The 15,829-nt window shown below is 45.7% G+C and overlaps 1 protein-coding gene across 1 annotated transcript in view; it reads left to right on the top strand.

Moving 5' to 3' along the window:
• The window catches only part of LOC140190286 (host cell factor 1-like), a 104,142-nt gene that overhangs the window by 39,572 nt on the left and 48,741 nt on the right, over window positions 1–15,829 (top strand). The window contains 4 exon segments of the mRNA XM_072246886.1: window positions 6,699–6,847; window positions 7,286–7,446; window positions 9,265–9,473; window positions 10,075–10,159. Of these exon segments, the coding sequence (XP_072102987.1) occupies window positions 6,699–6,847; window positions 7,286–7,446; window positions 9,265–9,473; window positions 10,075–10,159 (604 nt within the window).

Raw genomic sequence — 15,829 nt, 5'->3', positions numbered from 1 at the left:
GTTTTTTAATAGCATCAGTTGCATGTGTTTGTGTTCAAAAAGCAGTGATTTTTTTTTGTCACTGATCGTTGGCGTGATATTAGCAGTAAGACAATTTAGAACTATATTAGTCACAGCGGTTTCAGGCTTGAACAGCCTGAGTGAACCTGAAACAGCCGTGAGTGAAAATGAAACTAATACACCTTTTCAAGTAAGAACCTTCAAATTCTTTGTAGTTATCAGGAATCAGCTTGAATGTTGTAATGAAAGTGAGGATTTGGAAGATGCAATTATTGATAGCAATGTACGTAGGCAGTCTATTACCTGCCCTAAACGTCTGTGCTGATTTTGTTCATTTACCATCAATCAAGAACGTGGCAGCATACACTGGATGAATTCTACCGTCAATAACTATTAGGAACTAAAGCAGTTTTATAGTACTGTAGTAGTATTGATAGTGTTCTTATTTGTTCGTATTTCATTTAAATGCATAATTTGTTACTCAATTTGTCTTTTTAATGATTTCCATGAACATTTGGCTAATTGGTCCCAATTAACCAGTGTGTAATGTAGGGGTAGCCAATCCGTCGATCGCGATCGACTGGTCGATCTTTAAGACTTTCCCAGTAGATTTCCCGAAAAAAGTCAAAAATAAATACACAAATACTGTTATGATGTGAGCGTTATAAAAATAAGTAATACTAATTAGGATAATGGTAATATAGCAATACTTTTACTACAAAGCTGTTTGTAAAGAGAGATTGTTTCCGGGTTGCGGGGCTTTAGTTCTTTCTGCCCAGTGCGCATGTGTGTAGCACCCCCGCCATGAACTGCATTTTCTACGTAGCTTGTGCTGCATCAAAGTGACCAATTAAATTAGATATGCAGTGGTCCCCAACCACCGGGCTGCGAAGAGTACAGCGGTAGTCGGAACGCATCCAGCACATCTTTAAGAAAAAGAGCCGAAATAAACAAGCTAATTAATTAGGTGCTGCCCGGCACGTAAATGTTGGCCCAGATCAGAGACAATTGCCGACTGTGTCGCCCCTGATCTGGGCCGACATTTAGGTTGGGGACCACTGGATAGGAGTACAGACTGTCGCAAACATCAATATACGGCACTCGCTCGTGATATCCTGATAGCATGGTGGAGCCTCCACGAAAGAAGGCAGAACCATACAAATTCCATCCGGAATGGGAAGAGGAATTTCTGTTTACCTTGGTGAAAGACAAGTGTGTATGTATGTTGTGCCACCAAACACAAGCACTGACTAAAAGAGGGAATCTGGAGCGGTACCACAACACCAACCACCAGAAATTTAAAGACACCTACCCCCCAAGGAGCGCAATTCGTGCCTGGAAAGTTGAGGAGCTGAAATCAGGGTTGAAGTCTCAGCAATCATTTTTCACAAAACATGCTGCTCAAAATAAGGCTGCTATTGAAGCATCATTTTGTGTAAGTCACCTTTTGGCTAAACACAAGAAGCCTTTTACAGATGGCGGTTTATTCAAGGAAGCAAATTGCCATTATCGCAGAGACTGTTTTTAATGACTTTAAAAACAAAAACAACATCACAACCGCAATCATAATATACCGCTTCGCCCTGCAACAATGACAAAGAGGGTAGAGTCACTGTCACAGGACGTGGATATTTTTCACTACAATTCGATGAATCCCTGGATGTAATGCAAACAGCTTAGCTTGTTGTATTTGTCAGAATGACTTTCCAGGATTTTACAACAAAGGAGGACTTTCTCACTCTTTTGCAATTAAAGGAGGGAACGGGAGGTGAGGATATTTACAATGAGTTTAAAAAATATGTCTGTGAAAATGACAACCCCATTCATAAACTGGTGGCAATTACTACTGATGGGGCCCCAGCAATGTGCAGTCCAGTGCCTACTTCGGGTCAACTTATCTATGCATTTTCACAGATAAAAAATTATTAAATCTAGGTACAGGAGCTGTCTTACTGACAGACACCTCACAGACTGTCTCAGTAGGCTGTCTGTAGTTATGAGCCAAATTTCAGGGAACTAGCAATAAGTATTCAGCCCCAGTCATTACACTGAGTGCAACAGTCAATTTTTATTCATTTATTTTTCATGTTGAAATAAAATTAAATAATGAAACTTAGAATTAAAGGTGTGAAGTATTTAATATTCTTAAAGATATGATAGTTAGTGTTTTCTTGTTTGAATTAATTTGAAAATTTGAAGTTTGACAGAAGTATTTTGTGTAATTCAAATACAATTAGCCCAAATAAAAGGCCTCAAATTGGCAGTACAATCTGAGCTGTTTTTTCTCTGAACAATTTAGTAGGTAGATCTTACCTTTCACTGAGGTCGAGATAGGGGATCTTGGGCTTAAAAAGGTTGGTGACCACTACTGTAATGTGTATGGTAACATGTATGTACTTTGTGCTTTGACTTTGGAATGTGGCCCACATGTGCAAGCTCCACCCTCAAAGAACAAGAGGTCAGGGTCGATCCTGTTGCCACTGGAGCTATGAAGTGGGTTCAATGTCCATTCAGAAATCTGATGGCAGAGGGGAAAAAACTGTTCCTGAATTGTTGACATCTAAAACATTGACAAACTTCTGGAGATGTATAGTGGAGGGTATATTTACTGGCTGCATCACAGCCTGGTATGGGAACACCTATACCTCTTGAATGGGAAAATACTTCAAAAAGTAGTGGATTCGGCCCAGTACATCACAGGTAAAGACCTCCCAACCATTGAGCACGTCTACATGGAATGTTATCGTAGGAAAGCAGCATCTATCATCAGAGATCCCCACCACCCAGGCCATGCTCTTCTCTCACTGCTGCCATCAGGTAGAAGGTACAAGAGCATCGGGACTCGCACCACTAAGCTCAAGAACAGTTACTATACCTCAACCATCAGGCTCTTGAATAAAAGGGGAAAACTACACTCACTTGCCCCATCATTGAGATGTTTCCTACAACTAAAGATCTCAATTTAAGGACTCTATCTCATGTTCTCATTATTTATTGCTATTTATTTATATTTGGATTTGCACAATTTGTTGTCTTCTGCTCTCTGGTTGATCTTTCATTGAACCTGTATAGTTACTATTCTATAGATTTACCCAGTACCCACAAGAAATTGAATGTCATACTTGTATATGGTAACATAAAATGTACTTTGATACTAAAATTTACTTTGAACTTTGAATGTGTGCCTTCAGGCTCCTATACCACCTCGATGATGGTAGCAATGAGAAGAGAGCAGTTTTGCCAAATTGTTTGTGGTAGAGGGGTCAATATTGTCCTTGCGGGCAAAAAGAACTCCCTCTGCTCCTCTTAGATGATGATGTCTTATTTTTCATTTTATTTTAGATATACAGCATGATAATAGGCCCTTCCTGTCCAACAAGTCGGCAACACCCAGTTACACCCATATGTCTAATTAACCTACTGAACCGCACGTCTTTGGAAGGTGGGAGGAAGCTGAATCACCCAAATGAAGCCCACATGGACACAGAGAGAGCGTACAAACTTATCACACTCTGACAGGAATTGAACTTGCTGTAATGGCTTTCTGGTGATCACTGTGCCATCCCAAATGTGAGCTTCTAACCGGCCCTGTTCCAAAGTTCATTTTGAGATGTGGGGCAAGGAATGGCAGGTGGAGTTTTACTTTGACAAGTGTGAGTAATAGAGCAACTCAACAGGAGTGCAGGCCTTTCGGCCCAACCAGTCCATGTTGAACCATTTAGTGTCAACATCCTGCATTCGGCCTATATCCCTCTCAGACCCATCCATTCATACAGTAGTGTGCTGCTTTGCAATGCCAACAATCCCCAATTGGGGTTTTCCACCGCTGCCTGCAAGGAGTTTGTACCTTCTCCCCATGGCCACGTCGGATTCCTCTGAGTGGTCCAGTCTCCTCTCACATTCCAAGGACCCACAGGTTAGGGTTAGTGCGTGCGGCATGGTGCTGGAAGTGGTCCGGCCCCAGTGCAATCTTGGGACTGCGTTTGTTCACACAAACGACGCATTTACTGTATGTGTGGCTAATAAAGCTAACCTTTAAGAATCTTTGCTCTTTATCCAAGTGCTTCATAAATGCTGCTTGTTCCACATACTCTCCACTCCCTCTCTGAGAAAGAGAGTTAGAATCAGATTTATTATCACTGATGTACTGTTTGTTGTAAAATATGCTGTTTTGCAGCAGCAGTACAGTGCAGTACACACAATATACTATATCGTAATGAGAAAATAGTATTAAAAAAGTAAGTAATGTGAAAAGAAAGCAAAAAATAATGAGGTAATGTTCATTGGTTCAGAAATATGGCAGAGGGAAAGAAGCTGTTCCTAAAACATTGAGTGTGCCTCTTCAGGCTCTTCCATCTCCTTTGTGTTGGTAGCAATGAGAAGAGTGGATGTCCTGGGTAGTGGGGGTCTTTAATGAATGTTGCTGTCTTTTCAACACTTCGCTCCTTGATGGTGGGAAGGCTAAGTTTACAACCCTCTTCCTTTTGGGTCCTTTTTAATCTTTCCCCTCTCACTCTAAAGTTTTGGACTCTTTTGCCCTGGGGAAAAGACTTGCTGTCCACCTCAGCTACACCTCTCATAATTTAAACATTTTTATAAGATTGCCCTAATTCTCTTTAAGTTCCAAGGAATTTGGTAGTTGCAGACTTTGGAAGGGTGGACTTTGCCTGCCCTTCATTTTGAAGAAATTCTAATGCTTCATTTTGGCAAACTTAAACGAGGGCAGGTGTTGCGAGGTAAATTGCAGAGCACTGGAGAGTGTTAGAGCAGCGGTCCCCAGCCACCGGGCCGCAAAACATGTGATACCGGGCCACAAGGAAATGATATGAGTCAGCTGCACCTTTCCTCATTCCCTGTCACGCACTGTTGAACTTGAACATAGGGTTGCCAACTGTCCCATATTTGCCAGGACATCCCGTATATTGGGCTAAATTGGTTTGTCCCATACAGGACCGCCCTTGTCCCGTATTTCCCCCGCTAATGTAGAGCGTTCCTATGAAACCTTTCGTGCCGAAATGGCGTAAAGCGAAGAAGCAATTACCATTAATTTACATTTGAGTGTTCTCAGACCCAAAAAATAACCTACCAAATCATACCAAATAACACACAAAACCGAAAATAACACTAACATATAGTAAAAGCAGGAAGGATATGATAAGTACACAGCCTATATAAAGTAGAAATAATGTATATACAGTATAGTCGGGAAGATGAAGGCAGAACCGATCTGTGGGGGAAAAAAATCGGCACGTACACACATGCGCACACAGGTGCCCGCGCAAGGTTTCATGGTCATGGTAGTCTTTCCTGGGGTAAAGTGTCCCGGGATTTGACTGCTACTTTTGTCCCTTATTTGGGAGTGAGGAAGTTGGCAACCCGAACTGTAAAAGACATGTTCAGGTGAGTTTAACCCTACTTGACCCCCCCCCCCCCAACCCGGCCAGCTCGTCCGCAAGAATATTGTCGATATTAAACCTCCGCGGTGCAAAAAAGTTTGGGGACCCTGAGTTAGAGGACAGAGAGATCTAGAGTTACAAGTGTATAGTGTTCTGAAAGTGGCAACATGCAAAAGGCGTTTGGCACTTTTGCCTTTACAATATTCCAAATGCGGTGTGACCTGCTTATAAAGCCTCGATAGTATGTTCTTGCTGTTATCTTTCAGCCGTCTTGAGAAAAAGGTTGGTGGGTGGGGTTTTGGATGGTGTAGAAGATTGTCGTAGGACATAGACTGGATGCAGAGTTGGGCTGAGAAGTGGCAGATGGAGTTTAACCAGGTAAAGTGAGAAGTGATTCATGTAGAACCGTCAAAGCTGCCATGCAGTTTGTTAGGGTGGTTAAAGAGACATATGGTGTGTTGGGCTTTCTTAGGGGATTGAGTTTTAAGAGTCACGAGGTAATGTTGCAGCTCTGTAAAACTCTGGTAGACCACATTTGGAGCATCATGTTCAGTTCTGATTGCCTCATTATAGGAAGGATGTGGAAGTTTTAGAAAAGGTGCGGAGGAGATTTACCAGGGTGCTGACTGGATTAAAGAGCAAACCTTATGAGAATAGGTTGAGTAATTTAGGGATCTTTCTCTTTGAATGGAAGGAGGATGAGAAGTGACAAGGTGATAAGGGACATTTCTCCCCAGGGCGGCAGTGTTTAATACAAAGGGGCATACTTGTAAGGTGATTGGAGGGATGTCAGAAGTAGGTTACACAGATATTGGTGGGTGCGTGGATCACACTGCCGGGGTAGTAGAGGCAGATTGGAGGGCAATGTAGGAGGGAAGGATTAGATTGATCTTGGAGCAGGTTAAATGCTTGGCACAATGTTGTGAGCCGAAGGGCCTGTACTGTGCCATAACATTTGATGTTCTGTAAATGTTAACAGGAAAAAATGAAATAGAGGGTTTCCATTGGCAGTGTAGTATTCCCTTAAGTCCTGTCTGTTTGGAGTGATGTTCTCTTAAATCTTTCCTGCTGACAGTTTGACACTCCCTCAGTACGTCCCCAAGGGTGTCATCCCTTTAAATTTTTCTCTCCTGGCGGAGTAGCTCCCTCTCACCCCACACCTTCTGACACAATGCCTCTGTGCTGCCCACTCCTCTGCTCCTGTTTCGTCCAGCGCAGCCTCTTGTCCGGGTTGGGAGGTGGCTTGCTCCGAATGTAGCCTCTGTGTCATAACCCTCTCCTCCCTTTGTTCTTGGTCTGTAGCAACAAACCAGTGGTTCATCCCTGCAGTGCGAGGAGATATCCCCCCGGGGTGCGCTGCCTACGGCTTTGTTTGCGATGGTACCCGCCTGCTGGTCTTCGGGGGGATGGTGGAGTATGGAAAGTACAGCAACGACCTCTACGAGTTGCAGGTACGGGCAGGGGTTAGGGTGTTCATGGAGTGATGGCATCTGCCTGCTGACTTCACATTTTGCTGCTTAACATTCTCACCTTTCTTCCTTCCTCTCCGTGTTTCTGAATTAATATTCCCCTTGCTTTCTCTCTGATCCCTTCCTGCATCCTCTCACCAACACTTTTTGAGTATTGTAACACATGGAGGAACTCAGCAGGTCAGGCAGCATCTGTGGAAAAGACTGAACAGGACCGAGACTCTTCATTAAGACTGGAATCTGATTTCTACCCGCTTCCTTTCCAGTCCTGAAGAAGGGTCTCGGCCCGAAATGTCGACTGTTCATTCCCCTCCACAGCCGCTGCCTGACCTGCTGAGTTCCTTCAACATTTTGTGTGCATGGTGAAAGTGTTCCAGCATCTCCAGGATCTTGCGTGTCTCTGCTCTTCTCGTTGTGCAGGCGAGCCGGTGGGAGTGGAAGAAGCTCAAGCCCAAACCCCCCAAGAACGGGTCTCTGCCGTGCCCACGCTTGGGCCACAGCTTTTCCCTGGTGGGAAATAAGTGCTACCTATTTGGGGGTCTGGCCAACGACAGCGAGGACCCCAAAAACAACATTCCACGGTAAGACCGCCGGAGGGGGCAAGTTCTACACACCTTCACATTCCCAGTTGAATTATGTTTTATTAACGACAGTGCCTTAAGCCTGGTTTATACTTCTGCGTTAACTGGACGCCATAACCTATGCAAGTGGCCTACGTGTGTTGTGAGCATCTATACTTGTGCGTTGGTGTGTCTGCGTCGCTCGACAATTTGCGCACGTCACGCATGCGCACTCACCTGCCCGCACAAGGTTTCATGGTCATGGTAGTCTCGGGGTAAACAAGTTTAAAGTGAGCGTCTTTTTTCGTGTGAAATGTGTCCACCATAATTTCAGAGGTCTATAAAGCTTTATGGAAAGCATTGCAGCCAGAGTTCCTTCCCTGCCCTTCAGTCACCCAATGGAAAGCTATTGCAGCGTAGGATGAAAAGCGATGCTACCAGGCGGACCAATCACAGTTGTTGCGTTCTGCATTGCCGTGACGAGCGGTTACATTTGGGGAGAGGTGCGCATCGCAGCAACGCAAGCTGTCACATGGGGTAGGGTTTGCGGCGACGCAGACCTTACAGCAACGCGTTGATGCAGAAGTATAAGCCAGGATTTAGACTTTTGCACAGCACTGTAGCAATTATATGTATTGCACGGTACTGCTGTTGCAGAAAAAACAAATTTCATGACATACAATTGCAAGAAAAAATTTTGTGAACCCTTTGCAATTACCTGGTTTTCTGCATTATTACTCATAAGATGTGGCCTGATCTTCATCTGAGACAGAATAATAGACAAACAGCGCCCCCTCCACCACCCTCCTCACCTATCACCTGCTGCCTTGTGCTCCTCCCCTTTCACCCCTACCACCTTATTCTGGCTTCTGCCCCTCCCATTCCAGCCCCAATGAAGAATTATGGTCTGAAACTTCAAATAAAATAAATTATTCCTCTCCATAGATGCTGCCTGACTTGCAGAGTTCCTCCAGAATTTTGTGTGTGTAGTTATTCTTCTGAAATACACATCTTTGAAATCTACAAGAATACCAAATAACACGAAGCACATTCTCAGGGGTGGGTGGTCTTCAGTGTAGTGAGCGTGGGTGTGAGGTATGGAGTGAGCTCCGTCCCAGAGCCCGGACAACTGAAGGCCCTGGTGTCCGTGATCCCAAGGTTTGAGATGGAGGAGAACTGAGATCCAAGAGGGCTCTGGTGGTTACAAATGGGGAGGGGTGTGGGGGCTGGGAAGGGTTATAGAGATGGTGAGGAGTGTATTAGAGGGTAGGGTCACAGAGATGGGGAGGAGAGTAAGGACCAGAGAGGTTCATAGAGATGGAAGGGTGTAAGGACTAGAGGGGGTTACAGAGATGGTGAGGGAGTGTTATGGAGGCAGGCGGTCTCAGAGACAGGGCCAGAGACCTATACGAAGAAGGCGAAGAGTGCAGGTTCTGGAAGCATTCTGGCCGCTCTTTATCCCCCTCCCCCTCCATCCTGACCCAGTGAGGTCTGTACCCTCTGCACTATCCTGTCCCACTGAAGATTGTCCTGCCCACCCTCCAACTTGCCTCCTCACCCTCGTACTGTTCCCCACTCCAACTCCCCCATCACAGTGTCGACGGTTAGCAGGCACGAGCTGCAGGAGACTGTGGACCCAGTGTTGGTGAATAGATCACTGTCAGTCGGTGTGGACTCGTCACCGTGTCCGCGTCACAAGTTTCTACCAAATGTACCTGGTTAATGTCTCTCTGTTTCCGTTCTCCAAGCATCACTGAACGTATTGTGTGTGTGTGTGTGTGTGTGTTTGTGTTTCTCTCTCCTTTTCCTGACTACTCCAATTTCCCCCACCTCACCCAGATATTTGAATGACGTTTATGTTCTGGAGCTGAGGCCAGGATCGGGGGTGGTGAGCTGGGACAACCCCATCACCTACGGGGTGCTGCCTCCGCCACGGGAGTCCCACACGGCTGTCATCTACACTGACAAAGACTCAAAAAACTCCAGGCTGATCATCTATGGAGGAATGAGTGGCTGTCGTCTCGGTGACCTCTGGACCCTGGACATTGGTAAGATCCCAGTGGGTTTTATTCCTTGCCACTCTGCCTTCTTGGGTCTGGGGGTGAGGGGGGGTGTTTGGGGTTATGCATCACCTTCACCCAGGTGCATTGCACCAATTTTGATGATGATGGGATTGAGTGATCGGACTGTGAGAAAGGAACTTTACTCTGTGGCTGACCCCGGGAGTGTATGATGCGGTGCTGTAGAGAGATCTTCGCTCTCTGTCTGACCCTGAAGTGTGTGATGAGATAGTGTAGATGGAATTTTATCCTGTCTGACCCTGGGAGTGTGTGATGGGACGGTGTGTAGGGAGCTTCACTCTGGGTCTGACACTAGAAATGTGTGATGGGACGGTGTGGAGGGAGCTTCACTCTGGGTCTGACACTGGAAATGTGTGATGGGACGGTGTGGAGGGAGTTTCACCCTGTGCCTGACCCCGGGAATGTTTGATGGGACAGTGTGGAGGGAGCTTCACCCTGTACCTGACCCTGGCACTATGTCATGGGCGTGGGTACTCCATTGTGTAATCGAAGAGGGCAGGAAGGATGGTGAGTGCAGACTTGGCACAGATCGCAATCTCAGTGGAACCGTTAAACCTCCCTCTTGCAGACACCCTGACGTGGGACAAGCCAAATGTGAATGGTGTCTCTCCGCTCCCCCGCAGCTTGCATTCGGCCACCACCATCGGCAACAAGTAAGTTATTCTACTCGTTCTCACGTGCTGCAGTCCATCGTTAGTGCACAAAATGAAGAGAATTGAGCCATTGGGCCCATGAAGTCTGCTCTGCCATTCTATCAGTTTTTAGTCCTATTTACCCCTCTTGTCAATCAAGAAGCTATCCATCTTTACCTTTGTCACACCAGTGGTTTGGTCTCCATAACATCTGTGGTAACGAATTCCACAGATTCACCATAGTCTGACTGAAGAAATTCTTCCTCATTTCTCTTCTAAAAAGAGATCACTTTATTCTGAGGCTGTGCCCCTTTGTCCCAGACTCTCCTTCATCCTTTTCCTGTGCTTTCTGTACATTTCAGTGAGATTCCTCTACCCCTCCGCCAATCATTCCGAATTCCACCGGGTCATCAAATGCCCCTCATATCTTTCTGCCCCATTCCTCTTGGTTGTTCTTTCTACATCCTCCTTGCTCTCTGTCGCTGCTTTCTGACAAGCAACCCTTCAGGTACACGAAATATCCTGCAGATCCTGGAAACCCTGAGCAACACTCACAAAACTCAAACTGAAGGTTGCTAAGAAGGTGCATGGTGTGTTTCCTCTTCATTGTTCAGGGGATCCGGTTCAAGATCCAAGAGATAATGCTCCAGCTCTGGTTGGACCACACTTTGAATATTGTGTCCAGTTCTGGTTGCCTTATTATAAGAAGGATGTGGAAGTTCTAGAGAAGGAGCAAAGGAGATTTGCAAGACTGCTGCCTGGATTGGAGAGCATTTGCTATGAGGTCAATCACAAATGAGAAATTCTGCAGATTCTGAAAATTCAAGCACTAAGTTTACCAGTTCTGATGAAGGGTATCGGCCTGAAACGATGACTGTTTACTCTTTTCTATAGATGCTGCCTGGCCTGCTGAGTTCTTCCAGCATTTTGTGTGTGTGTGTGTGTGTGTTGCTATGAGGTCAAGTTGAGCGAACTAGGGCTTTTCTCTCTGGAGTGATGGAGGATGAGGTGACTAAGAGGTGTACAAGGTGATAAGAGGCATAGATCGAGTGGACAGCCAGAGATCTTTTCCCAGAGTGGCAATGGCTAATACAAGGATGGATAGTTTTACGGTGATTTGAGGAAAGTACACGGGAGATGCCCAAGGTGAGTTCTTTATACAGTGTGGTAAGTTCATGGATTGACTGGTAGGGGTGGTGGTAGAGGCAGGTACTTTAGGAGCATTTAAGAATATCCTTGAGGGCCAGCTGGTGGCTCAATGACATTGCTGGATCCGGGAATGGAGGTTCCCGGGTTGGAAACCAGTCAGGTCCGCTCCTGAGTATGCTTTCCATCCGTGCCAGGTTCAGTGTCGAGATCGCAACTCGACCTCGTAAAGTAAAGGGAAAAATACTGCGAAAATGTCTGTGTGAGGAGTGGCGCGCCACACAGTCTCTCTCTCGCTCCACACTTTGTAAAAGTCATGAAAAAGACATAATCACAGACGTACGCACAGGTTCTCACACACGCAGGCACGAGCCAAAAAAAAAAAAGAATATCTTTGACAGGTAGGTGGATAAAAGAAAAATGGATGGCTATGTTGGAAGGAAGAGTTAGATTGATCTTGGAGTAGTTTAAAGGTCAGCACACCATCATGGGCTGAAGGGCCTGTACTGTTCTCTGTTCTATGATCCAAAATGCTGGAGGAATTCAGCAGGTCAGATAGCTTCTAAACAGTTGCGTTTTGGGCCGAGACCTTTTATCAGGACTGGAAAGGGAGAGAGTAGAAGCCGGAATATAATGTGGGGAGGGGTGTGGTGTGAAAGGAGGGAGTACAAGCTGGCAGGTTAGGGTGGGGGAAAGAGTGATGAGGAAAGAAGCTGGGAGGGGATAAGTGGAAGAGGTAAAGGGCTGAAGAAGAGTGAATCTGATAGGAGAGGAGAGTGGACCATGGGAGAAAAGGAATGATGTAGCAAACCAGTGGGAAGTGAAAGTAAGAAAAATGGTGAGAGGGTTGTTTCCAACCTGATGGCATGGACATCAATTTTTTTTCTCCTTTTTTTAAAACTTCCAGTAATTGCCACCCTATCGTTTTTCATTCCCCATCTTGTTACCCATCTGCTTCCCTGTCCTCGTGCCCTGCCCATCTCCCCACACTGCCTTATTCTGGCTTCTAATCCCCTTCCTTTCCAGTCCTGATGAAGAGTCTTGACCCGTAACGTTGACAGTTTATTCTGCTCCGTAGATGCTCTCTTGAACTCTGTGTGTGTGTGTGTGTGTGTGGGGGGGGGGGGGGGGGTCTTCTGGGAGCCTACTCATTCTCCTGCTCAGTCCACGCAGCACGGCTCAGAGAGGCACCGTGGCTCCCTGTTTGCAGGGGGTGCGGGGAGAGTAGTGATTATTGTTTTGTGAAGGGGAGATAACGCCTGCTAGATTCTGATGTTTTTAATCCATGTTTCTTTAGAAGTTGGGAAAGAGGAACAAAACCTGTAGCTTCACAGTTGTTTTATTAAACATTAATGGAACAAAGTTAAACAACATATCAATGCAGCTACAAAGAAGACACGACAGTGGCTATATTTCATTAGGAGTTTGAGGAGTTTTGGTATATCACCAAAGACACTCGCAAATTCCTACAGATATACTGTGCAGAGCATTCTAACTGGCTGTATCACCATCTGGTTTGGGTGGGGGGAAGAGGTGGCTACTGCACAGTATCGAAATAAGCTTCAGAAAGTTGTAAAGTCAATCATATTCAAATAATGCAGCTCCAGAGAAGCTTTCAGAGCTTTCCAGAATCATACAAATGTAACCACTAGGGGGCACGCTGAACAACTGTGTATACATTCTGTGACCACTGGGAAACATACTGAACGGTTTGTTATGTGCCGTATTGTATAACGTGGACGATCATGGTCTTTCCATGACCGTGAATGTTCTTGGCAAATCTTTCTACAGCCATTTCATTACTCTTTAGAGATTGCCTGACGTCAGTGGTCGCGTAACCAGGACTTGTGATATATACCGGCTGCTCATATGACCGTCCACCGCCTGCTCCCATGGCTTCACGTGACCATAGTGTGGTGGGGGGGTGGGGTGCTAAGTAGGTGCTGCATCTTGCTTGAGGATGACCTACAGATTAGTGGAGGGAAGGAGCACCTTGCACTCTTCCTTTGGCAGAGATGTAGCTCCACCCTGCCACCATATACTAAACAGTTACACGTAGATACATAGTTATATTAAAAAAACACTAGCAAGTAATATGTTAAGCTGCTAAGGAAATAACAATTAGCAGTGTAATCTAACACTCCCCCCCCCCCAACAATCCAGAAGGCGGTGAGTTGCTGGTTCACTGGAAGGATAAGAAAATCTTTGAGGTTGTACCAGGCTTTGATGAGTTTGATTCAGAACCCTGCATTGGTTCAATTCCATGTTTATTGTTGTCGGCATTCATACCCAGGGTATAAACGTCATGAAAATTAGCTTTCTGCATCAGCAGCACAGTGCATTACCAACTCAAATTAGAATTGGGCTTAATGTGGCTGGCATATGTGGTGAAATTTGTTGTTTCTGCAAAAGCAGTACAATGTAATGCATAGTAAATATTTATATATAAAATAGTTAAATGTCTAGTGCAAAAACAGTAGTGAAGAAGTATTCATGGGCTCATTGTCCATTCAGAAATTTGATGGTGGAGGGGACAAAGCCTTTCCTGAATCGTTGAATGTGTTCCTTCAGGCTCCTGTACCTCCTTCCCTGGTGATGGGGGTACTTAATCATGGATGCTGCCTTTTTGGGGCATCACTCCTTGAATCTGACCTGGATGTTGCAGAGGCTAGTGCCCATGATGGAGCTGACTGAGTTCACGGCTTTCTGCAGCTTATTTCGACCCTGTGCAGTGCCCTGCACCCCCACCTCCCCCATACCAGACAGTGATGCAGCCAGTTAGAAAGCTCTCCACAGTAATCTGTAGAAATTTATGAGTGTCTTTGGTGACACACCAACTCTCCTCAAACTCTGAATGAAATATAGCTGCTGTTGTGCTTTCTTTGTAACTGCCTTCTGTGATGTATTGGACCTACAATAGATACTCAGATGCTGATGCCCAGGAACTTGAAATTGCTCATTCTTTCCACTTCTGATGACGACCCAAATTAAATAAAGTAATTTAAATTAGAAATGGTTTACATGACCATAAGGCATAAAATTAGCATTAGGCCATACTGCCCATCAAGCTGCTCCACCATTCCATCATGGCTGATTTATTGTTCTTGTCAACCTCTGCTCAAAGTATATCTAATGATTTGGCCTCCACAGCCAGTTGTGGCAATGAATTACAGATTCAGCACTGAAAGATATTCTTCTCGTCTCTGTTCTAAAATGGATGTTGTATCTGGAGGTTGTCCCTTCTGGTCCTAGAAACCCCCTGCCCCACTATTGACAGAATAAAACTAAATGTAATGACTTTAGTGCTGGTTGAGGGAAATGTAGGCCCAGGTAGGGTTAGGGTTTTTCAGATCTGTTCGACAACTAGGTGGCAGTGGGAAGATGCTGTCATTGAATCCTGAAGTGTGGGTCTTCAGTTTCCTCTTCCTCATTCCTGATGGTAGCAATGAGAACATGGCATGGCCCAGACAGTGAACATTACCGATGACCAGTTCTGGTCCAACCACGTGGAAACTACGGCCGTGAAAGCTCGGCAGCCTCTTCTTTCTCAGGAGTCTAATGACATTTGACATGAAGCTGTTGATGAATGAGGGATGTCACCTATCTGAGATGGTGCTTCTGGCAGATGCCCACTTGGAGAGTTGGTCCTGCGAATTGGCTGTGTGCAACACTCTCAACTTCCTGACCAGTTGGTCAGGATAGGCAGCAGCACCTCAGCCATGATTATTCTCAACGCTGGTGCTCCATAATATTGCGTCCTCAGCCTCCCCCTCCCCCCCGCCCAACTCTACTCCCTCTATAGTCAGACTGCATGGCCAGATTCTCCTCTCACTCTAGCTACAACAGCTGCCATGGAGCCTTACAGTTAACCGAGGGGTTCATGCTTCATGGTTGGGAACCCCTGTTGTCAAAACAGCTGACATGGACCACCAACACCTCGCTGCCTGTAAAAAAGGCACAACAAAGACTCTTCTTCCTCAGAAAGCTGAAACAGGCCAAACTCCCACAAAAGCTGTTGCTTAACTTCTACAGAAGCACAATTGAAACCACCCTGACCAACAGCGCCACAATGTGGTATGCCAACTGCACAGCCGCTGAGCGACAAGACATGCATCGCATGGTGAAGGCGGCCCAGTGAATTGTCAGGATGGAGCTCCCAGGACTGGACACCGTCTATTCCAGCAGACTCAGGAGGAAAGCAATCAGCATAACCAGAGACACCACACACCCCGGCCACTCCCTGTTTGACCCGCTGCCGTCCAGCAAAAGGTTCAGGACACTAAAAGCCAGAACAAACAGACTGAGGAACAGCTTCTATCCCAGAGCTGTGGCCTCCATCACACCACTCCCACAGAACAATGACGGAAACTGTGAACACACGCAAGGACTCAAGTCCTTCCACTAACAGCACTTCATGCATTACTGTGATATTCTGGTGCTGCTGCAACTTATTTTCTGCTACTTGTCTATTTAATACTGTTTTTCTATTACTGTCTTGTTTTGATCTACCGCTTTATTTAATTGCCTGAGAGGAAGCCAAACAGA

The sequence above is a fragment of the Mobula birostris genome, chromosome 29, assembly GCF_030028105.1.
Source record: "Mobula birostris isolate sMobBir1 chromosome 29, sMobBir1.hap1, whole genome shotgun sequence".
In the NCBI taxonomy this organism is placed as follows: domain Eukaryota; kingdom Metazoa; phylum Chordata; class Chondrichthyes; order Myliobatiformes; family Myliobatidae; genus Mobula; species Mobula birostris.
Note: the sequence above shows the minus strand (reverse complement) of the source record. Positions and strands in the feature narration are given on the sequence as shown.